The sequence below is a fragment of the Marmota marmota genome, unplaced genomic scaffold (genome assembly GCF_001458135.2).
Source record: "Marmota marmota marmota unplaced genomic scaffold, marMar, whole genome shotgun sequence".
In the NCBI taxonomy this organism is placed as follows: Eukaryota; Metazoa; Chordata; class Mammalia; order Rodentia; family Sciuridae; genus Marmota; species Marmota marmota.
In genome coordinates, this window is record NW_025999977.1 from 52,039,295 (window position 1) to 52,063,942 (window position 24,648).

Below are 24,648 nucleotides of genomic sequence, written 5' to 3' on the forward strand. Positions count from 1 at the left end.
TAGACAGGTGGGGTGCCTTTCATGCAAGAAGAGCTTCTGTAAGTCCTGGGTTTACCCCTCACTCCTTCCCAGTTACTGCTTCTGTCTGGCTCCCCACCTGCACTGAAATGGCAGATGCTTACCAGGTGTTCCAGGATGAAACCGGGCCTCTCTGTGCCACCGTTATTCCTGTAAAATGAGGTCCACCAGAAAAGGCATCTCTGCAGTGTCTGTCCATCCCTGAGATGCTGTATGTCTCAGATAGGGAAGACACCAGGTGGTGGAGCTGGGGGTCCCTCTTGGACATCTCCAATCCAGTGTGTCTAAGTGTTACTTCTCCTGGAGGGTCAACATGGAAACCCGGATGACCTGTGCTCTAGGTAAACCTGGTTACTCAGAGCTGTTTATTTTTTATTTCTTTTTTTTAGGGGGTGCCAGGGATTGAATTCAGGGGTACATGGCCACTGAGGCACATCCTAGCCTTATTCGGTATTTTATTTAGAGACAGGGTCTCACTGGGCTGCTTAGCGCCTCCCTGTTACTGAGGCTGGCTTTGAACATGCAATCCTCCTGCCTCAGCCTCCTGAGCTGCTAGGATTAGAGGCATGGCCACCACACCCAGCTTCAGAGCTGCTTTTAGACTCTCCGAGAACCTCTGTGCCCTAATGTCGTCAAGTCAACAAGCTTGGGATGGAATGGACAGTGTGCAGTCCTGGTTCTACCACCTCAAGGCTGTTTTACCCTGGACAGGTACGCACCTTCCTGGACTTATTTCCAAATCTGTAATGGGAAGTAACTCATCCCTCGCGAGGCTGGTTAATTCACTGAGCTGTTACACCTACATGGCCAGCAGATGCCCCAAAAGGATCAAAGGCAGCTTTTATCCACAGTGACTGTGGTTCCCCTCCCTGCAGAGCGAACACCTTAGAGAACATACAAGCTCCGGGTTGGTGTTTGGTGCCACCAATCAGGGGGTATCTAGAAAATCATTACTTCCCGAGCCTCAGGATTTTAGTTAAATACGCACAATTTTATTGATTGAAGAGATTAGGACAAAAACATTAAACCAAATACAGGACAAAGCACCAGAGGCCATCGATCCCCACCATGCACGTCGCCAATCCTTCTTCCTACAAGGTACTTAAAAAATAGGGGAGAGGGAAGAAAAAAGATCCTCTTGACACAGCACCATCTTCCGAATGTAAAAAAGCCTCTCCTCTCTATCCTCCATTATCAAAATAGAATCGAGGGCAAATCGATGGCCGCCTTGTCTCCTGATTGTGAACCGTGAAGCCGCCCTCCTGGGGACAGGGGCTCCTGCTGAGCAGGCAGAAAGCATCCAAGAGTCTGCACATACATGCCACATACTATCATGAAGCACAGATTCAAGTAACATTTACATACTAGAGTCCACATGTTACCTACCCAAAAACAGGACCATTTCACAAAACATATACAGGCCGTAAAATCCAAACAACTGAGGTACTGGGAACACAGATATTTATGCCAAAAGAGTTCTGTATCATACAGCAATAGAAAAGCCATAATAAAAAAACATTTTGCCACTCGAAATCAAATAAAGCTATCTAGAAAAGCCAAAGAAAAGGTTATTTCAGGGACAGAGATACTCAAACAAGAAAAAAAAAAAAAAAAGAAATTACCAATGTTAACTACAGCATGTAACATGTCATCCCAAGTCGACCCGTAATTGAAGTACTGGCTTAATACATCACAATGTGACATTTTCCTTAATAAATAGAAGAGTTTTTGAAAATACAAAGGTGCACATTGGGATAGAGGGATGTTTTATTTATATCATCCAAGCTTTCAGCTTATCATCCTTCCCGTTTTTTCTGTCCAAACCAGAGGGCCTTCCGAGCCAAAGGGATCATTCTTCGTAAAGAAAATTAAATAGCTGCCCTGTGTTTTATACATGGGGGACAACCTGTTTCATTCCACTAGTTTCCCATAAAGCAAAGACAAAATGTGTAGTTGAGATCAGAGAGTCGCACAACCTCCGGGTTCCAGGAGCTTCCCGCCCTCTTGGGCCCTTGCTGTCACTCAGCAAAGAGGGGGACCTGCCAGGCAAACCCTTCAAAGGACACAAACCAAACAGGAGTTGAACTTCTCTTTTCCCTTCTTCTTCCCCTTTCGGCTACCCTAGTGTCATGCGTCTGGAAGCTGGACTTCTAATAGCTTCCCGCCACAAACCAGTTGACAAGGAACAGGAGAGCCCGTGAGGACACCTTTTTCCCCTTCAGGGAGCAAAGCCTTAACATGTCATTTCCTAAGCAGGACGTTAAAGAGTCTGTTTAGAAGAAATGAGTTGAGGAGAGTGATTAAGAGACACCAACTGGACTTCTGCTTTCCTTTAGTGTAGCACCCAGGTTTCAGGTCAGACTGTGTGCACCGAATTATTTTTTTTGAGTGAATCCCATTGATTATCACATAGGTGGTTGGCTTCTTTAGAAGAATAATAAAAGAAAAAAAACCTCCTCGGCCAATCGTTCCTTCCCTGAATCATAACAAGAAGTTAAATGCTAACAGTACAATGCCAAGATGTGTGTTTGAGGCAGAGAGTTTTGATTCTATCAAGATCGGCAACTACTTTCTGAACAAAAATGAAAAGTGGGGTTGGCTGGAAGCAGCCCAGTGGGCAAGGGGTGGTCTCCCAGGCTACACCGGGGGGAGGGGCTGGGGGGCTCCTGTCCACCCGACCCCACCCCTGCCCGCCTCTCTTGCCCCCGTGCTACATGTTCAGCCAGCTCCTTGAAGGCTTCCTTCTCTGATCCCAGAAACAGGTGAGAGTGAGTGTCCCTCATGCTGCCCAGCCAGGCCCCACGTTCCCTGGAAGAACTCCTTTCTGGGGCCCTCTCGCTCCTGGTACCCGCTAAGTCTCTGGGGGACGTGAGCTCAGTTAAAGAAAGGGTCCAAGTTCTCTTCCATGTTGACGTCCGGCACCAGCTGGTCCGACGCCTCCTTAGCACCATAGCCTGAATTCGAGACACTAAAATCTGTAGAAAACCAAGGGTGGTCCAGGATTTCCTGCGAGGTCAGCCGCTCGGAGGGCTCCCTCCGCAGGATGCTTCGGATGAGGCACTTGGCCTTGGGCGACAGAGTCTCTGGAATGTTGAACTGGCCACGGCGGATCTTGCTGAAGAGGGAACTGGGCTCAATGTCATGGAAAGGGTAGCGGCCCACCAACATGGTGTACAGCATCACTCCCAAGCTCCACACGTCCGCGGCCTTGCCCGAGTAGCTGCCGCTGGTGTTCAGGATCTCGGGGCTGACGTAGGCCGGGCAGCCGTGCTTGTCGGAGAGGGAGTCATCGTCTCCCCGAAGGATGTAGGCATCTTCCAGGCTTTCCAGCTTCACCCGAGTCCTGCAGGGAAGACAGGAAGACATGAGCTGCTGAGAGACGAGAGAGGCAAGGTGACCCAGCTCCCGGGCCTGTGTTCCCAAGGCCGCTCATTTGTGTCCATCCATTCATCCATCTGCTCCTCCTTCCCACCCATGACGCTATTCCAGGGCTGGGGACACAGGGGGAGACAAGACCGGCAAGGTCATTTCTTGAAACTGATCATCTATTTGGGAATTCAAATCTTTAGCAACTAAGCAACCATCAATGACATTACAATTACCCCTGTCTTGGTGATGAGGGGACAAAAAAGAGTGATTTTCTCAAAATCATGATAGGTCTCACAGGATGTGAACTCAGATTGAACTGGGAAGTCCACGCAAGCTCTGCCTATGACTTCCTGACAAGGTAGGATGCAGGCTGCAAAGTGCACATTCACCGTGCGGTTTGGCCTCACCAGTGTTTGCCGTCAGGTATGGATTTTAGTATTCCATTTCACAGATCAAAATATCAAGGCTCACAGCCTTTTAGCTGGGAAATAAAGACTTCACTCTGTACTCAGTTGACCCTGTTGCTCTTCCTGTTCTGCCAATAGCCTCTTTAGGATGGAAACAGAAACAGGGACAGTTTGAGCAGGACTGGGTACCATCACCTTGTCCCCTCCAAGGCTGGGTACCTTCACCTTGTCCCCTCCAAGGCTGAGACCCTCCTATCAGTTCCATCTTATTCCCTGATTTCCTGCGGATGTGTCTCCTGTCCCTCCTGCCACTCTCCCAAGGTCTGATTCTTGACCTGGTACTTATAGTAGACTCGGGCTACCTACGTCTCCTGCCCATGCCACACATCTGTGCTTCTGGGTGTGTGTAAGTTTGTGACAGTGGCAGCATGACCCCGAAATCTTTCTCTCACCACTCAGTCTGCCCCCAATCACCTCCTGCTGCTTCAGGATTGCACAACTATCAACGGGAATGTGGACTTTCCTTGATGTGCTGGGAAAAGAGGTAGAGAAATTGCACCTTACACTGAAGCTCAGCAAGACTCACATCATTTTTGAGTACAAAATAAAAAAGTCCTTCTGGTAAAAGCTTTTTTTTTTTTTTTTTTTAAATATAATACTCTATAGTTAATCCATTCACATTTAATGCAATTATTGATAAAATTGGTATGTTGGATTTCTGTTGCTCTGATCTTTATTCTTTGCTTCATTATTTTTAAAAATGTACTTTAATTAGACATATGACAGCAGAATGCATTTTGATTCATTACACACAGTTGCAGCACAACTTCTCATTTCTCTGGTTGTACACAATGCAGCGTCCCACCGTATGTGCAGTCATACCTGTACCTAGGGTAATGATGTCCATCTCATTCCACCATCTTTCCAGTTCTCATACCCCCTTCCCTCCCTTCGGCAAATACTTTCATAAGTAAGCTGATATCTCACAATTCATCATGCCTAATGTACTGTGGAGGAATCTGAGGACCAGGATGCAGAGTGACTTGTTTAGGCTACACTGAGAGCCACCCTCTGCCTGTGCCCTCCTGGCACAGCCTCTCACCGTACCCAGGAGCCTCCTTGGCACTCTCGTTTTCCTGCCTTGCAGTTCTTTTGAGTGAAAGACCAAGTTTGGCTTGAGTGGAAACAGAGTCCCCCTGACTCTCCTGGCCAGAGCACTGCCCTGCAGAGTTCCGGAAGTTCTCAGGTGCCTTAAACCTGGTTGCTCCTGTCCCATCAGCCCCACAAAGGCTTGCTGTGAAGGTGACAGTGACAAGCAGGACGTAGAGGGCACAACCAGGCCCACAGCATCCGGACCACTGATCCCTGCATCTGAAAGGCACATCTCCAAGCACCCACTCTCTCCCCGGCTGGGTCTAGGGCCAGGTCACTCAAACTGCATCTCTTAGGCTTAAAGACAAGCGCCAGAGAAGGCAATGCTTTTAAAAAGGTTTTAATGTGGTAAAATATACATTACGTAAAATTTACCATCTTATCATTGTTAAGTGTACAGTTGGTTCGATAGCAATGGAATAGATTCACATTGTCATGCAACCATCTGGACAAGGCAGCCGTAATGTCTCTGCCAGCTCTACCATTCTGGGATTCTGTGATACACAACAACATGTCTTTTCTTGATGTGTGCACCCGTATTCTATTATCATCTAGAGTAGACACGTGCTTCTCCTGCCCCTGAGGCTAATGCCCTATAAAAATAGGAGGGTCTATCTGTGCTAATCTGGAATTGAGCCGATTAAAAACAAATCTGTCTTCCTCTTGCTCCTCCTAATCTAAGGGGGCTGCGGAAGCTGACCCCCAGCCTTGCCAGATGTTCAGAGATGCATGGAGATGGGTCAGTGCCACCAAGGGCAGAGCAGTGGGGAGAGGCAAGGAGCAGGGACCCCAACCACAGGCCTGGGGGTTTCTCAATAGCATCTCCCAGCCGGCCTCGCCCTTGCAGCTCTTCCCTGACTTGGCAGCAGAGAGGCTGTGGGAATAGTAAAAACAGAGACAAGAGGCCCTCCCACCTGTGTAACCAGGGCAGGTCAGTGGGAGGGGCATGAGTCTTGGAATCGGGGCCCTGTTCCTGACAAAACACTCCAGGGGTGTGGAAGCCCTGCATGGTCTCATCCATATGCAGATCAATTTCTTTGCCAAGGCTGTGGGATGACCCCTGCATTCCCCTTCAATGCACTCCCACTGTTCATCCCCGTCTCCCTGATGCTCCACAAAGGCCCTAGGGGCCTCTGCCTTGTCCTGCTGCTTGGGATGCCCCTCCCCAGCTGTGCTCAGGTCTGTCCTTGAAGGACAGTAAATGTGGCAGAGGCCTTGCTGGTGACCTAGGGGGGCACTCCACCCTCCTTCCCTTAGAGGCTGGGGTGGTAGCATGCTGGGCTGCACCCCAATCGCCCCTCCCTGGGAAAGGCGGCACTCAGTGAATTACAGGACTGGCATGCATACTCTGTGTTATTGCGACTGCCATTTCTGGTGATCCTTCCTCCTCCCCTCAGGAGCTCCTGGATATGGGGATGAGGTCACTCTGGATGCAGAGCAGCATCACGCTGCTGCTGTACCTCGAGCACCAGGACACACCTGAGCAGTCATTCACCATGAGAACAAAGGAGACGGTCCTGCACTGTCCCTGCTCTTGGCTCTGCCCTGTAACCAACAGACCTCCCACAGGAAGCCCTTTATGCCAAGCCAAACCTGCGGTCCTATTCCTGCCTGTCCCCTTCCCGGTCACAACTGTAGATTCTGACTTCCTCCTCCCCACACCCACCACCAGGAAGCATGCCCCTACACTGAAAGCATCCTGACCGCCTGTCCCCAAGGCCTTCTCCATATCATAGACCAGGGCCTTAAAAAATGGTCAAGGTCTGTCTTATCCATGAACACCCCAAGTGGAGTGGACCTCTTCAAGAATTCAAGAATGAACTAACAAGACCGTTCCCCATGCTGCCAAAGTTCAGCTGCTGTAGGCTGACCTAGGGGGCACTCCACCCCCCTTCCCTTAGAGGCTGGGGTGATAGCATGCTGGGCTGGAGCTGCTTGTCTCATCTGGTCCAGCACAGATGCAGCAGAACAAGGCAGTCTAAGCAAAGCACGTGCAGAAGTGACACCAGTCAAGTTCTAGCCTTAAATGTTACTAAGTTCCAAGTGAGAAACATCATCTGCGTTCCAAACCCAGGGAGGTTCATGTGTGTATATTTATATGCTCTCCTCAAGTACATGAGGTAAGCTTCCAGGGGGAAGAGTAGCCTGGAGAAAAGCTGAGGAGGAAACGCAGCTCTCGCGGGCGGGCGCCTTCCGACCTTGCCTCCTTCTCAGAACACCCTGACCTTGTTTACATCACTTGCAGGCAAGGGTTGCCGCACTGGGTCTGGATTCTGTCCTTAAACATGGGCCTTCCAGTGGGGAGCAGAGGGAGGCCAGGCAGGCGCTGCTTCCCAGCTCCGGAGCCAGAGGACCCGCTGGGGGGCTGCAGGGATGCTGGCCTCACTGTCTCACAGGACAAACCATGCATGGAAAGGGCCTTAGCTGGTGCAGCTACAAACTAGAGTAGAAATGAACGGACAGTCTTGAAACTTCTGATGTCCCCTAAACATCCCCCAGGGATGATAATTTTCCCAAGCAAATTAGTTGATTTTCATAAAAATCACCAGAAGCACCTGTGGACCTAGGAATTCAAATGTCCCACTGAAGCCAGATTTAAAGTTAGGTAGTCAGTGTAGTTAGATAAATCCGGGTCTAATACCGAGTGAAATCTAAAATGGAGGCCATGCTGGCAATGATTCCGGGAAACGCAGGACAACTCATGGAATGTTAATGAAGTCCTGAAAAGGCCCTAGGCCAAAGTCCACCTCCAAGAAATGTCAATGAACAGCCCCCAGCAAAAAGGTGCTGACTCAGAAGTCCTTCCTGACCAGATTACTTCTTTGGCCCACCTGTGTCCCACCCCGCGGGCCTTCCCACCTACATTCCATCACTGAAAGAACTATAAAAAGGGGAGACAACATCCCTTCCACGGATTCCACCTCTTGGGTCCCCTTCTTCCTCCGGGAGAAGTCTTTTCTGCTGTCCTTTAATAAACTTCTAATTTCTACTCTGACCTTGCCTCGGCGTGCTTCTTTGGTGTTATTCTTCAACATTGGGGAAGCAAGAACTCGTCACCGGTCAACAGCGGTAACACCACTAATCATTCAGCCTTAAAGACACTCCTCGAGCATTTACTCTGCTTGAGCTCCTCAAGTGGGCATTGGGGATGCACCTATGACTCATAAAATAACAGCCATCCTCTCAGTTTGTAAAGATTCCATGAAGTAATGCAGGACAAACTCCCCTGGGAGCCCAGGTGGCAGATCTGTAAAAAATGGTGGTAACTCTATGGATCCTACTACTAAACTGAAGTCCCCACCTTCAACCTCAGAGCCTGTGGGGAAGACAGAGGAGAATACAAATTGCAGGCCCCAGGCATGTGGAAGTGGATAGGAATGCTGTGACCACATCCCTTCCTGTGTTCCTGTCCTGGCTCCTGCCCCAGCCTGTGTGCCCAGGCCAGCCCTTCAGTCCTGATGAAGGAACTGGGATGTGCAGGGCAGGTAGAACCAGAGATGGTCTACAAAGAAGGAAGATTCTCGAAAGTGACAAGTGGGAGTGGAGCAATGGTTGTGACCACACAACTATAAACGGCGGTGGTTTTCTTCTAAGGAGAAGACATCCCTGTGCAGGCAGGAGCCCAGGGCAGGATGCATTTGGCCAGAGAAGCTGCGCTGCTGAGTGCCTTTTGCAATCTGGTAGGAAGCAGTCATCTGCTTTGCTCCTGACTGGCTGAATGAACAAGGACTCCTCGTGGCACACGTAAGTATTCACTGATGGCCTGGCCCAGTGCTGGGCCTTCTATCACCAGACGGTGTGCCAGGTGAGGAAGCCAGGACCAGCAGCATGTGGTTCCTTTCCCATTAGCTGCAGGACATCATGGGTGGGCCCTGAAAGCCCCGTCACCCCACCCACCACAGCACCACTAAGTCCAAATAGCAGTGGCCACCGGCTCCATCAGCTTCCCTTCTGCAACATAAGAACAAACAGCAACAAGGCCCTAAAGAGGCCTCTTCTAGCTTCTAAATGTCTGATTTTAAGGTTTCCTTTAATTGTTAAGCTAACATGACTACAATGCTTCTGTGTGGCCTTCTATAATCCCAATAATGGTTACATTTACAAGAACAGTAGCGATGTATGAAGAATTTAAGAGATACTAGGATTCCGATAATCATCCATTATGATATGGATGTACTTCCTAACAAAGACGGAATCCAAGGCAGAGAGAATTGAATAGTCTAACCCATATATAGGGCAACTGAAAAAAAAAGGGGGGGGGGGTCTGAATCCATGCTGGAAGGATTCTAACACCATTGTCCTCTCCAAATACAGCCTGGCACCAACAGCACAGACTTAGCTAGTATCAAAAAAGGAGCAACTTTCAAGGGGACCCTGAATGGATGGGGACAAGTGTGGGGCCCCACTTATTCAGCCTCCGTCTCATCAAAACCACTGAACCCAACAGTTGTAAGTGATAGCTGCCATGTGGACAGAGAGGGCTGGACCTCTGCACTTCCTAGATGAAGACAGGAAGCTGCTGCCACCTGTACACGGTCACCTGGTGAGGGAGGAAGGAGCTAGGATTGAACCCAGGGTTTTAGCCTCACAGCTGAGAGTTCTGCCCATAACAGCAAAAACAGCCTCCACAGCAAATTGTGCTTTGCTTTAAACCTTCAAGCCTCACCCTGAGTTCTTGGCAGCATGAGATGGGAACAGGGTGGGCCAGGGTGGGGCTGAGGCTGGAGTTCAGCAGACAAAGGGGCTGGCAGGGAGGGGAAGTCCCGTGGCCTGAGGTCAGTGATATTCACAAAGTCATGGAAGGTTTCAGGTCTAGGATCTGGGAAGGCCAAGGGGAAAATAACTGCAGCCAGGTGTGGCCTGGCTCTGCCTCTCACTCTTAAGTGTGACCTTGGTGGCGAGTCCAGTTGGGCAGGACAAAGCCCTCCTGAGGCAGCTGCTGGAGGGGCCTGGGGGGAGCATCCTGCTGTCTCAGAGACCCCCACTGGAGATGGACACACCACTTAACTATGCAAAACCAGCTGTCCCCCGTTTGATCTGGATTCATACCTGCATGGACTTCCCCAAGAGCCTACTGAGGCCTGTGCATTCAGCGAATCCACCCTACTGCAATCTCAGGTGGCCTCAGGTGGGCAGGGAGGCCCTGGGGAAGTCAGGGTGGAGGGAGGAAGTTGCTAAAGAGTGGCTCCTAGGGAGGCAGCTGGCTGGTTCTATGAGGTGGAACAAAGAACAAGCCTCTCCTTACTTGCAAACCCGGAAGATGGGTGTCTTTGCCCTGATATGATGCACCAGGTCACAGTGGGGACCCTTGCAGGTTAGAAACATGAAAGAAACTTCTGGGAAACAGCAGAGTTGGGATGAGAAACCCCATTGGGGCCAAGTACCCAGGTGTCCTCTGTAGCATCAGCTGCCCAACTTCAATGGAGCCCAGTGTGGGGAGTACATCTCTGACGACTGTGGCTAACTGGGCCGACAGGGGGTCATTCCACCTGGAAGCCCACCAGGAAAACTCCACACAGGGCAGCCTGCAGCTTCAGGGCCTTCAGGACGCTGCTCACCATGGAAACAGATGGGGAAACCCAGGACAGCGCGGCATTGGTGGGAATTCCCCATCAATGCTCCACTCTCCACTTGCTCCCTGCATTTGAAGCGGCTCCTTCCTCCCCAGAATAAACCCATTTGACTCTCAGAGAAGTTACTGCAGCTCAGAGCTAGACAGGAGCATCCAGAGGTGGTGCTGCTGCTGCTATTGAGCTTCCTAGGTGGGGAGGACAGGGCTCGTGGAGGGCAGCAAGGGCAGGTTGCTCTCCAGCCAGACAGCGTGCTCCACCTGGACGATGCCCCAAACTGGAGCGCACCTACAGGGGGTCCGAAAACCAGTGCTGCTCCCAACACATCTGGAAGCTTGAGTAAGGACCTTGCCCTTCTGATTATTTTCACACCTAAAGACAAAAGGGATGAGTCCAACTCCCTGCACACCCGCCCCCCCCAGCTCCATAGTCAAGGTCCCAGTTCAAGCAGCATCACCCTGAAATAGAGGCCCAGCTCCCTGTCTGGCCATTCCTGGTCAGTCCCCCATATGAGCTTCCAGAATCACGATCTTGACCTTGTCCCTGTCCTAGAAAACCTGTCAGTGGCTCCTCCAGGGCTTCAGGTCAAGTTCAAGGTCGGGGATGAATAGAGTCAAGGCCCTAGCCCACGGCTTTCCTGCCAGTCTTATCTCTCCCTCCCCTGGATGATCTTCCAGAGGCACTTTCCTCCTGCACCAGATCCTTCCTGCCGCTTGGCTTGGCTCACTTACAGGAACCTCCCTGTCCTACCAGACTCAGAAGCCCATCCCCCCTGATATGACCTCCCTCCACACCCTTCCACTGCGGGAACTGTGAAATAATTATCCCATTGCTTCTTCCATCTGCAAGGACTAGCTGTGAACAGGTCTAGTAGGTGCTTAATAAATGTCTGCAATTTAGCATCCTGTGTGCAAGAGCCCCCTCCCCTCAGCTCCAACCTTCTGCCTGGATATAGCTCAGGACACCTCAGTGTGACTCTACTTAAGAACTGCAATGCCCACAGCCCAAAGAGAGTTTGAATAGGCTAAATTCTGTTTTTGTCACTTAGAAGATCACACCAGTGGTGGGGAAAGGACCCTCAGACTGCATTTCCACACTCTGCCTTCCACTGCTAATATTAGAGAGGGGGGCTAGTTTATAACATTTTTGCTTTGGGGGCAGGAGGGCTGCTCATACATCCGTTTCATCAAATGGCAATGCTGAGTTCTACTCAAGGCATGGTGGTAGAAAGATGATAGACCCCACCTCACAGTTCTGTGAAGAAAATAAAACCCACCCCATAAACTGAAACCTGGGGACTGCCCACAGGGTCGGCTAACTGGTGGGCCAGTGATGTTCTGACTGCTCAGAAAACCATCTGCTCCACTGGTCAGTTCTCCTGGAGCAACTCGGTGCTCAACTGCCTAGGAACATTCTTTCTGAGGGTTGGGAACAAGATGCAGTATTTTATTATCTAACTTGGGTATTTTTTCCTGAAGACACTCTTTCACTAGACAGCCTAGGCTCAGGGCCATCTACCTGAGTAACAAAGCCCAGGTATGCCATTCAGGGGTTGTAAAACAGGGGCTTCAATTTCCTCATCTGTAAACCGGTGATAATAAGAGCACTCACTGGGCTTAAATCGGGTAATTCAAAAACAGCTAGAATTTAATTAGTTAATTTAAGTGCTATAGTAAGTACACTCTGGTACTTATGAGGCCTGGATATTATTTCAGGGACATAGGTCCTATGAGGGCAGGGTTTCTGTCTGGCTCAGCACTGCCATATCTCCAGCATCTAGGATAGTGCCTGGCACACAACAAGTGTTTAATAAGTAATTATTGAATGAATAGATGAATCTCCACGGATGAGGCTGGAAGCCACAAGATGACAACTAAAAGCAGTGACAGCCACATTCTTAAGAACCTCCAATGCCCTTTACATGCATTATCCCCACTGACCTCAGAGGCACTAGACCAAAATCCTAGGGCTAAATGGAGGCATCAAGAATCTCACCACTGTGCCCTCTTCCTGGTTTCCCCAGTGGCCCTAGACTAGTCCACAGCTAACTGACTAAGTAGCAAACAGCCAGGCCAAAAATCCTGCCAGCGTATCCACTGTTTTGTCTATTTCTAAGCAAGCTCAATCTTCTGAGCAAGCTCAGTCTTCTCTGTGATCCGCAAAGCCCTTCCTAAATAAAATTACAGCCTGCTTTAGACACTGAAAACAGTGTCTTAAATAGATGTCACGTAGGCATCAATCATTTAATCAAAATGAGAGTGATGGGTTGATTTCTCACTCGACGTATGACTTGGAAACCAGCTCTCTTTGAAAAGATGTCTCCATGGGGATTCCACTTTTCCGGGCTCCAGTTCCAGGCAAGGACCTACTTGCAAATGATCTCCATCTCTGCCTCTCTCTCCCTGTCATGAGAATCCAGTCTGAGCTGCTCTTACCCAAAAAAGGAGATTTTCATTGAGTCAACATATAGCAATGTCCACCGTGTTCCAGGTGCCATGAAAGTCTCTGTCCTACGAAGCTCCTGGTCCATCAGGGCAGGGGACAAGGATAGTCCAGAGATGCACACATGGACCATGAGAGCAGAGTAGGACATGAGGTACCCCGAAGGCAAAGGGATGCCGTGGGGGAAGGACACCTACCTACCCTGGGGAGCAGGGGCGGGGGCAGTGGCTCCAGGGCTGGTACTGTCTCAAGTACAGTTAGTCGACATAGGGAAGGGAATTTCCCAGGAGCTCTGTTCCTTCAAAGCAAAAAGTGCAAGGTGTTTTCCTAAAACACGGGTTGCCTGCAACTTGAAAAAATGGGTATAGCTCTTAATGAAAGAAAGGCTGTATCTGAATTGAGCTCCTCGCCTCCATCCTCAGCACTTGGTGAGATACTAAAGCCTCGTGGGAGGCAACTGGAAGACCTAAGGAAGAGCCCACGCAGAAACCCACTCCTGAGAAGGACAGCCTTGACCTCCTCGCTGTGGGTAGGCGGAAATGCCTCCAGCCCCAGGGAGGCCCAGCGGGTACTCATTACACCAAAAGGCCCCTGCTCTCAGTTCCTGGGGAGGCTCCCAGCTGCCATTCAGCAGAGGCAGGCACTGATGGGCTTCCACCCTGCAGAGAAAACGAAACCTGCCATGTCAAGAGATAAAGATCTTCTAACCAAAGAAGAAACATGTAAAGAGGCGTGTTTCTCGGTTCACATGAGACATTTCTGAGTGAGGAAATGTCAACACTGATCCGAGACTGGGGGGCGGAGTGGCAAGAAGCCCTGTGCCCAGGAAGAAACCCAGTGGACAAAACCAAGCAGGGTTGCTGTGGGAACAATGTCCCACCAGCTCATCCTAGGCAGCCCAAGGGTGTGCCTGCATAAGGGGCTCTTCCCATCCTTTGTCACCACAAGGAGACGTGAGGTAGGGGGAGACTAAGGCCAGCATACAGCCGATTACGTCCAACCACTGAGTTTCCTTGTGTTAATTCCTTTAATTCTACGACGATCTTCTTTTTGCCACTTTACCCATGAGGAGGTCTGGCACAGGAGTTAGGTAGTATGCAAGGGCAGGGAGCGGAACCCAGTGGGCAGCTCTCACTCTGCAGGAAGCAGCAGGCCTTCTCCCAAGCCCAGCCCTTCCCTTGAGGCCCACACTGAAACTCCGGGCCCTCAACACCAGGCTGTGCCAGCAGATCATCCCAACCCCACAGGAGACCAAGGCAGGAGGGCATCGGGTACCCCCTTTGGAGATTCGGGGAAATACTCTACCTTCTATCAGAATCAGGACCCTGCCCTGCAGGCTGACCCTGGCCACTCACACACACCATCTCAGATCTGACTGCAGAAACTGTGGGTGCGAAGAGTGTGCCCGGGGTGAGTTCCACAGAGGTGGGATCCACAATGCTGCTCCATGCTTGTGGATCCTGAGATTTACCCTTTGAGCAATGCGAACAAAGTAGGGGTGCTCTGCCATGCAGAAACATCATGGGGTGGAGAGGAGGAGCAGCCTAGAGCCCGAGACACAGAGGCTGGTCCAGGCCAGACAGTATCCTTGTCACCCCCTCCCCTTGCAGCTGGTCAACTCTCCTCCTTCCTGAGCAACAGGCTCCCATCAGATGCACTTCACCGGCAGGTCAACCTCTTAGCATTGATTTAGTGATTGTAATTAAACAGAAAGGAGAAGGGTATGGCCTAAATCTGAAGCTATGCTTCTGAGGTTCACAGAGAAGGCTGCCACAGAGAGACCTTGTTCTTCAGGGAGTCCTGAGGGCTGTCATCTCTACTGGTGGTGTTTCTCAATGACTCCAGACACAGCTGCCACGTCAGGGTGCCTGTGCTACCCATGGATCACAGCAGCATCCCAGTTAATACTCACACCTACTTTCCAGGGATGTCATTATCATTTCTGCTTTGAGGAAACCACAGCTCAGAAATATTCAATGACTTGTCCAAGCCCAGGCAACCAACAGGTGGTAGAGCCAGCATCTAAATCTAGAACCCAGATCCCAGGAAAACAGAAGTGGAAGAATCTAAGCTGCTGCTCATTCAGCACAAGGGAACTGCCTGTGCCACCCAAGAACAATGTTTCCAAAGCTATGGTGGGGACTGAACCCAAGGTGCTGCTCCTAAGAATGTGTTCAGGGATGGTCCAGGCAGCATAGCTAGAGACTTCTGCAATGTACAGCTTTTGCAAGAGCAATCGGCTCACGGGCAGTCCTGTTCTGAATGGTGGTTCCACTACCTGCTCCTCCACCTTCCAGGGGGCTCAAGATCACAGAAGGACAAGGAGCACATCCTTGAAAGAAAAGACGGATACATCAGTGAGGTGTCTGATGACGCTGCGCAGCCAACATGCCTCTATGCTTTTCTCATGAATGAATCAGACGTCAGAAAACAGACACAGACACCATGGTTTAAGTTTTCAAAATTCTTTCAGATTCAACCCAATAGAGTTGGTAACTCCACTGAAGATGCCACAATTAGGATGCATGTCAAGAGCTCCTGGTGCCCTGGCCCCAGTGAGATCAGGAGTCCCCTCGGTAAGCATGGGCACCTGCTGTGTGCAAGCCACTCTCCAGGCAAATAAACTCACAGACTCTTCTGCGAAACTCAGCAAAGCCAGGAAACAGAGAGGCAGAAATATGCTGAGTGACAGAACCAGAGGTTTCACATTCTGAAATCAAGAGGTTACAAAACAAAACAATGATAAGAAGAAAACAGGAGACTAGGCATTAGTCCCCTTTCACAAAAAGCTGATAGGTGCACGAGGACAGAAGTTTCTATTAGCCACTGATGAGAACGTTTAGAGTGTCCTTGAACACAGAAGTGACCTTGGCAAAACTGCCCAGACAGAAACACTTGTCCTCGCCCAGCAGCAAGCCCACTGGGAATGCAGCATGATGGGGACAGTGTTGGGGGCACTGAGAGATTCCAGGCTGGCTGCCTCCACACACTGGATGTGACCTGGAGCCCTGTGTGGCTCAGTAACCTCACCAGTCAGATGGGGAACGCCATCCTTAATGACGGTCCCACGGGGCTGTGACAACTATTCAGGCTGCAGGGCTGTGTGGCTGTAGGTGCTCTCCTGCCAGTCTCAGTGTGACTGGTTCCTGAGGGTGGAAAGCTCTTTACCCTTCAAATTTAGTATTTTGCTCTCACATGTCTGCTCCACTGGGTCGCTCTGGTTTCTCGCTCACACGGAGCAGCCCTCTGCAGTCCTCTCGGAGGGGTGAGCTCCTTCACAGTTCAAACACAACCCCAGACTGAATGTCACAGACCCTGGTCCTCAGCTGGGAAGTTTCCTGCAGCTTGACCTTTCTTCTCTGGGCCTGGGGTCATCAGGATTCTGGCTCTGCTACACTCCTCCTCAGCACCCTTACAAATCTTCTCAGAAAGGAGGAGTGAGCCCAGGGGAAAAGCCCGCAGTAGGGACCCTGCAATCTGACCTGAGGCCATCACCTGCTTCCAGCTAGCTGTCCACACTGAGGGAAACACTCTCCCCTCCTGGCAGCCGAAGGAGAGGGAGGAAGCATGGTGTGCTGGAACCTCGGGGTCCTTGCCTGCTCCCATGGGGGCATCCACCCTACTCGGCTCACTGCATGAACACACAGTTGCTATCCCTGGGCAGGCCACGCGATACTCACTGAGGTCAGAAAAACCCTTCTCCAATGAGACAGTCAAAGGAGAGGCTTATAGGAGCAGATCTAAGGGAGGGCCTGGCTAGGGTGTGCACACACACCCCACCCCCACCCCAGGCAAATGGATTTCTCAAGAGCTGAGCTGACTTGCTGGAGAACCTCGTCCCACTTCTGCTCTTTCTGGGTGAAACCTCCCACTCCGTGTTTCAGAGCTCCACTCCAACATGGACCAAAGGACACCTGCCTCTTCAACTTTCAGAATCAAGTAAGCTGAAGTGCAGCAGTATAGTAAGAGGCCAAAGACATCATCTCCTGTTTTTGTAGGTGAGGTTATTAAATCTCCAAAGAGAAGTGAAACACAGAGCGGCAAGAGAACACCTTCATGGGTATTCTGCTGGCGCTCAGCAGCTCCCCCGTAAGAATGTTCCCAGAAGTATGGACCTGAGTGCTATAGCCTGAGAAGAACTTAGAGCAGGAGAGCAGAGCCACACAGAGGAATGAGAAAGTTGTGTGTGTGTGTGTGTGTGTGTGTGTGTGTTGGAGAGGTGTCCAAGGCCACAAGGGCCATTAAAATCAAGACCAGGGTAAGGACCTGGGTCTCCAGGTTCCAAGGGCAGAAACGCCTAGGCTGCAGAACAGAAAATGTGAGGGTCGGTCCCACATGCGAATCTTAGGAGAGTCTCCCTTCTTCAGTGTGTCAATAAAGGTAAAGGCATCAAAATCAATAACCAGAATACTAGCTGCCCACGACTCCCCTCTGTGGATAAAAACATGGAAAAATCGCCACCTTCTGTAGCCCAGGAAGCACAGACGCCTTCTGCTCTTCGCCTATGCAGCTAGAATATCGGCACCATGAAAATGGCATTTGGGTTGAGTGACCACAGGCCCTCTCCCTCTGTTCATACCAACGAGCTTGCCAAACACTAACTTCTCAATTAGCTCAAACGATGGAGATTCAAAAGCACATAAAAAATGATAATTTAAAATAACAGAGCACACATCGTTGGATCTCACTCATCTGGGTGTCCTTGGACTTCTCTAAGCCATAGCCTGAAATTATCACAGGCCACTGGGCTGGATGGCCAACCGACTGGAAAGCTCTGATCACAGGGCTGTGCCTGAACCACGGAAAGCAAGCAAAACATGTTGCTGAGTAACTAAAAGAACAAGGGAACTGGCCCCGCCATCAGGTGATCCACCAGGATGACTCTGTGACGGTGGGTCCTCTATTTCACTGGCCTCTTTTTTCAAGGCAGTCCTAAGACTCCATGACACCAGTAAATAAAGCCACTTAAAAAGTAATTCTTGGAATACAGTGATCAATGCACATGACTCTGTGGCCTTCATCCTTCTAAAAACGCATATTCATTAAAAAAAAAAAAAAAGTGACTCAAGGAGTTTTTACAACCCAAGTCAGCTGGAAGAGAAAGCAAAGCCCCAGTGGGGTTTGCTACATAGAAAGTAATGAGTTCATGGCAGAACCATGAATGGAATCCAGATGCCCAGCGTCCTGTGCAGCTGCTTCCTGAAATCACTGAAAATGTCACAGGCACGCATTACAACTGCAGTCTCCTCACCTGGAGGGCGGTCCTCCCCGCACTGCACCGGATACGTTCACCTTTCAAGCCTTAGCTACCCAGTCACCCTCCTCTTCTGCAAAACCCTTCTTATCCCTTTAATTCCTAATTGAAAGTGACATCCCCCACCACCCCAGCTCCCATGGGATCCAGGAACTCACCTCTGTTAAGAGGTGCAACACTCTCAGAGGGCAGGTGGCTCTAATTCATCTGCTATTCATAATGCTGAGAACTGTGATTCACACATAATACAGGCTTGGAAGTAGCTATTGAAGGAGTGACTGAATTATATACAACCGATTCTAGGCAGTGTTTGCGGGGTATAGCATTTTTTAAAGTCCTGTCTTCGGTGGCATTGAAAATGCCACCCTGGTTTGCCGGCACCTGAAGAGTTCATGACAAGAAACCCTACACACTCGCTAGGTCACTGACTACCCCACATTCAATGACACCTTAGAACAGCGGTATTTATTTTCTGATGGCACTTAAACACTGCCATATTCTGCTCTCTGACCTCCCGTTGTCTTGCCCTCACCGGGACCTCAGTCAGCAAAAAAGTGTTCACTGCAACCTTTCCCGTGACTGCAGGAGCAGCCTGTCCCACACACACATCTGAAGAGGACTGAGCCTTACCGCTCTTCATCCTTGAAGATGAATTTCCGCAGCTTGAGGTCCCGCAGCACCAGGCCCCCGTCGTGACAGTGGGCCACGGCCGAAGCGATCTGGTAGAACAGTCTGGCTGCCTCCTCCTCCCTCAGCTTCTTGCAGGTACGCACAAAGGAATGCATGTCCCCATAGCTTCGCTCGAAGAACACGTAGGCTTTGGTCTCACCCAGGAGGATCTCTGTGATTTGGTTGATGTTGCTGTGGGCAGACAAGCAAAAGCACGGGGCCAGGGACTCCTGGTAGCAGCTGATCTCAAACACCTAGAACAGGAGTAACAAGAGCAAATCAGAGGCTCCTCCTACACCCCGGAATCTCAGGACACTAACACCTCCTACAGGCATGTGTTTAAGATGACAGTACACCGAACTCGGACCCTGATCGTATCAGACCTGTCTGCTGTCAGCTCTGTGGCACTGAAGAAGTGAGTGCCCCGACTGCTCTGATTCTCCAAGCTGTCATGTGAAAAATAAGCAAATGACTCTTCACTTGGTGTTGGGAGGATTATAAGAGAAAACGAAGGCAGCATACAAATGTTAAGTTTTATCATTGTCCCCTTTAGCCCAGTTGCCTCTGCTTTTCCAAGTACTAGGGCGAGATCAGAAAGTGACACACCCCAAGAAGCATGGACAATATCTTATTTCCTTCAAAGAAAAGAGAAATAAAGAAATGCACATCAATAAGCATCCTATCACAACAACTAATACCCCCCTACCATGCCTAATGGTTTTCTAAATTCAGTATGTTCATTTTGCAGAGGCGGAAATTGAGGCTCAAAAAAGAAGACAAAACTCGTGCCCCCAGTGGCAGAGCTGAGAACAGGCTGCAGGCCTTGTCAATGGAGAAGCCGACTGCATCCCTCTTCCCTCCACGGATATCTAACTCAATGAACCAGTTATGCAATGATTTTCCATGAATCAGAATTAGCCTGTGAAATGCCACCTCATTGTTGCTTAAAAAGAAAATGTACCATCAATACCTTTTGAAAGAGACCTAACTGAAATGAACACTACAGAGAATTTCCGAGGTTGGAAAGGAAGCTTTCATTCATTCAAGACCTGAGTTAAATCAGCAGCACAAGTGCCTGGGTTGGACCTGGCTGTCCTTGCTTCCCAGGACAAGGACAGAGGTGAGAGAGAGGGTACTAGGGTGAGAGGAGGGTACCAGGGGTGTAACGAATGAGGGAAGGTGAAAGGGATCATGGCTCAAGAGAATCCACAGGAGGAACGCCCCAACAGCACCCTTTATGTTATCAGTTTGCAAACACTGAGCTTCTTAAATGGCTTTATTAAGTGAGAACATACTGTCCATGATCACCATTTTGCAATGTGGTGAGAAAACACAGGAGTGTGAACCACTGGACACTAATCCTGGCTCAGCCACCAGCACAGGGTCACTAGACACCCCCTCTCTACCAAATGAAGATGCCGACTTAAATGCCATCAACCTTTCCTGGATCCTGATTCTACCCAGGAATCTGATTAAAACTGCCCCTCTTGGCTGACAGCACCCAGCTCAAATACATGCACAATATTAGATTTCCTGTAAAGGGATCCCAAGCCTTCTGGAGCTCATTCAGGGACAGAGGCTGCCATTTAGGAATCCAAGAGTTCAGTCACTCTAAGCATTAAAAAAAAAAAAAAAAATCTGTGAGTCAAACAGGGACAATAAGAACCTCAAGGGGGCTGGTGCTAACTGGGGCTGAGGAAGCAAAGTTAACAGCATCGTTGTGAATGAACCATAATGAGGCAGCTCAGGAAAGCACACAGCTGCTGCCACTGCACCCTAGAATTTAAGAATGAATACTTCAGCCTCTCCAGGGACCACAAATCACACCCTGATACTGTCAAATGATGACCTCAGAGCAGTGACCTCAGAGGCCCGTTCAATTAGGAATCTGAAATGCTTGAGTCAACTTCAACACCCAGACTGCAGGCAACAGAATGCAGGGAAGCCTCAGAAAATTCAGAGGAATAAACGCTTTGCAGGGGCTACTGACACTGTATTATATAATGAGCCTGATCTGCTCTGAAGAGCCAGGCTGCAGGATCTTGCCGTCAGGGCCTCGAGTTATGGTTATTTACAATATACTTCCTGTTTCCAGTTGCCTTTTTAAAAAATAAAAGGTGCTTTTGACTCAGCATGTTTAGCCTATTATCCTTGCTCACTGCTGAAAAACTGAATGGACATAGAATTCAAGAAAGAAAACAACAATCTAACACATTAGTGGCAGCTTCAAAATACAGCCATACCCTTTGTAGAAGATACCAAATTCCAAGATGGTGGACAGAAATGAAAAATAAAAGAAGTACTTATGCTTTCCCAATGGGAAGGAGCCAAACTTTTATTAGTGGCTGTAACAGGCATTTATGGGCTTGGATTGGTATTTAAACCATCACCTTCAAGTGCAAAATCAAGCCTTAAGCCTGGTTGCCAGCTTCTTTCAAATGTTTAATTTGGAACCTTAGTTATATAATATGACAGTTCAGATAAGGCTGTGAGATTAGGCCACCATTAATAATGTTTGCAAAAAGAAAGTGCTCTTTCTGCCAAGACAGTACTTATGTCAGTCTGCACAGTAACTACCAGCATTTCTATGAAAACGATACAGCTAAAGACCCCCTAAAGCTCCTTCCTCCACTTGCTTAGCCAAAGTAGGCACACGGGAGACAATAAACAGGCTGGATCATTTTGTTTAAATGTCCCTGGAATCCCTATCCCCAGAGTGTCCTACAGAATTCTCTATGTAGTCCTCTGTGGTGAATAGCACCTTTCCATTCTGTTTTTAAAGACTTTTTTCTTGGGTCAGCACAGAGCTAAGAAACATGAACCTTATGTTCTAAAACATCAAAAGGAATATGATTCAATGATTAGATTTCCCTGAGCCTTGAAGTGATCTAAGAACCCTCGGTGTGTCTTTCAAGGTAGTTCATAGATGCAGCTTTATAAAACTCACTTGGCTCCCTAGGATATACACAGCTCTGTCTGCAGAAGTCACCCGCATCACCTCTGGTAGAAAGGCAGGAAAACAGACGCTGCTGTGCCTCACAGGGATGACCTCTGTCAAGCAGAACAATGATACTGCACTTAAATCCACTTGCAGCCACACTGTAATTGGTGAGGGGCTGATCCAATCTTTGCAATAACTAAACCAGCAGATTAAGGACAGTTTTAGGCCAGAGAGCAAGTGTGCAAATGACACTGAAAGGTCAGCTACAGTGAAATATGTCTTGAAGGACCTGAAGGGAGAAAGAGCAAGCAGAGGCCAGAGACTTCTCTGATTTTAAACAAAGAAATACCAGCAAGATGTTCCTGCAGAATTTGGCTGCACAGTCTCTTTACTTCAAAGCATCTCCAGCCTTCGAAAAAAATATTAAAATGCTACACTGAAGTTGAGCAAAAGGAGCGAAAACACTCACTGTTGGGTGATGTGCATATTTCAGAACAGAGTGGCAGCTCTGTGGAATTCATTCATTTCAGAGGATGCCTAGCCTATTGTGCAACCTTGCAGGACTTGGAGAATCCAATCCAGCTCTGAGCCACCTACTGAATTTTGTTTAACCGGGAACAGTTGCACTGAGTCTGTATAACTCGGAAAAGATGCAAAATACCAAATATATGCAAACAGCAATATTTAAAGAGTCTGATTTCACCTAAGGTCTGAACTGAACAATCACGAAACTAACTAGAGATCTCCACTAACCCAATTTTTGCTATGGAATACTCCAGTTCGGTATGAAATAAGGTTATTCCACAAAGCAGACTCTGGTTAATGGGAAAAGTGTGATGCATTATTTGTAATACAGATGTGCAGGACAGCGCCCATTTCAAAAGCAGCCCGCCCGTATCCTCACTGAACACCCCCACCCGCAAAAAAAAAAAAAAACAAAAAACAGTGAGCAAATCCAAAATTAAGTGAGAATGAATTCTTGATCTATGTCCAATTCTGGGTAGCATTATGCTCCACTGGAGTCTTTTTAAAAAAAAATTTTTTTTTTTGCAACAATTCCCCTTCTCATCCCTCCTCTGATGCCCTGAGTGCACACAAAGACACACACATGCATACACAAGCCAGTCACTGTTCAGGGTCAAAGACAAAAAGGAAACTGAAGTATCCATCTCTGTATCAGCACCCCAATTCCAGGGGGCTCCAAATGCTAGCCTCAAAACCTTGCAGGCAAAGGTGTGTGGAGGGGGGATGAGGAATAAGGATCAGGAAAACGTGCTGGCAAGATAGTCTGGAGATGAGAAAAAAAGACAAGAACGACCCAAAGGATTCACTGTTCACCCAAGGTGAGCAGGCGGCTTGGATTGCCACCCCAACCCTCATTTCCAAGCTCCAGGTAAAAGAAAGATCTTTGTAAACTCCTTCTCCGCGCTGGGGCCCTGGGCTCAGCCAGAAGGGACACCTCTCTGTGTTGCTTTTAAAGGGCACCTTTGGAACAAAGGTTTAACACCTGCAAGCTCCTAAGAACAATGGCTGCTAAAGGAACCAAGTCATCAGTATCTTAAATGAGCGGGGGATTCCCTATTCGCGTGGGGAGGGGAGGGGGATCGACAGAGGGAGAAATCCCCTGGGCAGCGGCAGCCGGCCCCGCGCACCGAGCTCCACGAGCCTCGGGGAGCACGCGCGTCCGTGCCCCCGCGCAGTCTCGCCGCCCTCCCCACCTCGGGCTCTCCCCAAAACGCCCCCGCTGCAGCCCGCCCCATTGTCTGCAATGGTCTAAAAACTTCTCAACTAGTCCAACATGGACAAATAAATAAACAAAACCATTTAACGAGGCCACGGATAATTATCCCGCGAAACTCCCTCCCCCAGGGTCGAAGGCTTGGCGACCTCCCGCCCCCGACTGCCACTTCCATAGGGCCGGGGAATCTTTTCAAAAGACAAAAAGCAAAACCAAACCCCGGGCTCTTTACCTTGCACACCAGTTCCTCTCCGCTGTGCAGATGCACAGCACGAAAAACGTGGTCTCCCTCCAGAGGTTCCAACAATAAGTATTTTCCGATGCAAGAAACGCAATGCGACAAGTTCGGAGTCTCCGGCGGGCTCGGGGAGCCGAGGTTCGGGCTGAAACTCTGGCTTGGTTCGGCGGACCTTATAGACGACAACTCTTCGAAATCCTGGGTTTTGTTCCGCGATCTCCCATATCTCGCTATTGTGATGGGGGTAGACCTGTGTATGTTCATGAGTGTGGGGATCGCACACGACAAACAAAAAAACCCGCTGGAGAGAGGAGTCGCAGGCGAGTGCGGCTGCAGGCGCCTCTGTGCCACCGGTATAAAAAAAGGAACCAGAGGGGAGGGGATGGAGAGGGGTTACGTGGAGAAAGAGTTGGAAGCCCCCGATGGGCTCCGCGAGCACCTCGTCCGCTCCGAGCCGGGCTCCCGGGGGGGTGCTCCGTCGAAAGGCAACTCGGGTCCTTTTGTTACCCCAAAGCAGCCAGCGATGTGCAGAATCGCCTCACTTTTTAGTTTTTCTCTCTCTTTTCCCAACTGGATACAGATGAGTAACCGGAATGTTAAGGTGGAGAGCTGCAGCGCCGGGTTTCCCGAAGCGAACCCCAGGCAGCCTTCCGAATCGCAGACGGGGCGGAGAAGCCCTGCGGTAGTTTGTGTAGTCTTCGGGAAGCGCACGGCGGAGGCTCAGTCTCCACGCGTTAGAAACCAAACAAAAAGAAAAAAGGAAATAAGCACGGGTCTACCGGCTCGCGACGCACGGCAGCCAGAATCCGCGCTGCACCCCCTTTTTTGGTGGAAAGGGTGGGGGGCGTGG

The 24,648-nt window shown here is 49.6% G+C and overlaps 1 protein-coding gene across 1 annotated transcript; it reads right to left on the bottom strand.

Moving 5' to 3' along the window:
* Positions 1-988: 988 nt before the first annotated feature.
* On the bottom strand, positions 989-24,647 carry Trib2 (tribbles pseudokinase 2). The gene is made up of 3 exons (XM_015479961.2): positions 23,793-24,647; positions 18,843-19,135; positions 989-3,361 (listed from the first exon to the last, which is right to left on the bottom strand). Exons 1-3 carry the CDS (start codon positions 24,060-24,062, stop codon positions 2,893-2,895), a joined length of 1,032 nt encoding a protein of 343 aa, XP_015335447.1. The 5' UTR covers positions 24,063-24,647; the 3' UTR covers positions 989-2,892.
* Position 24,648: the final 1 nt, after the last annotated feature.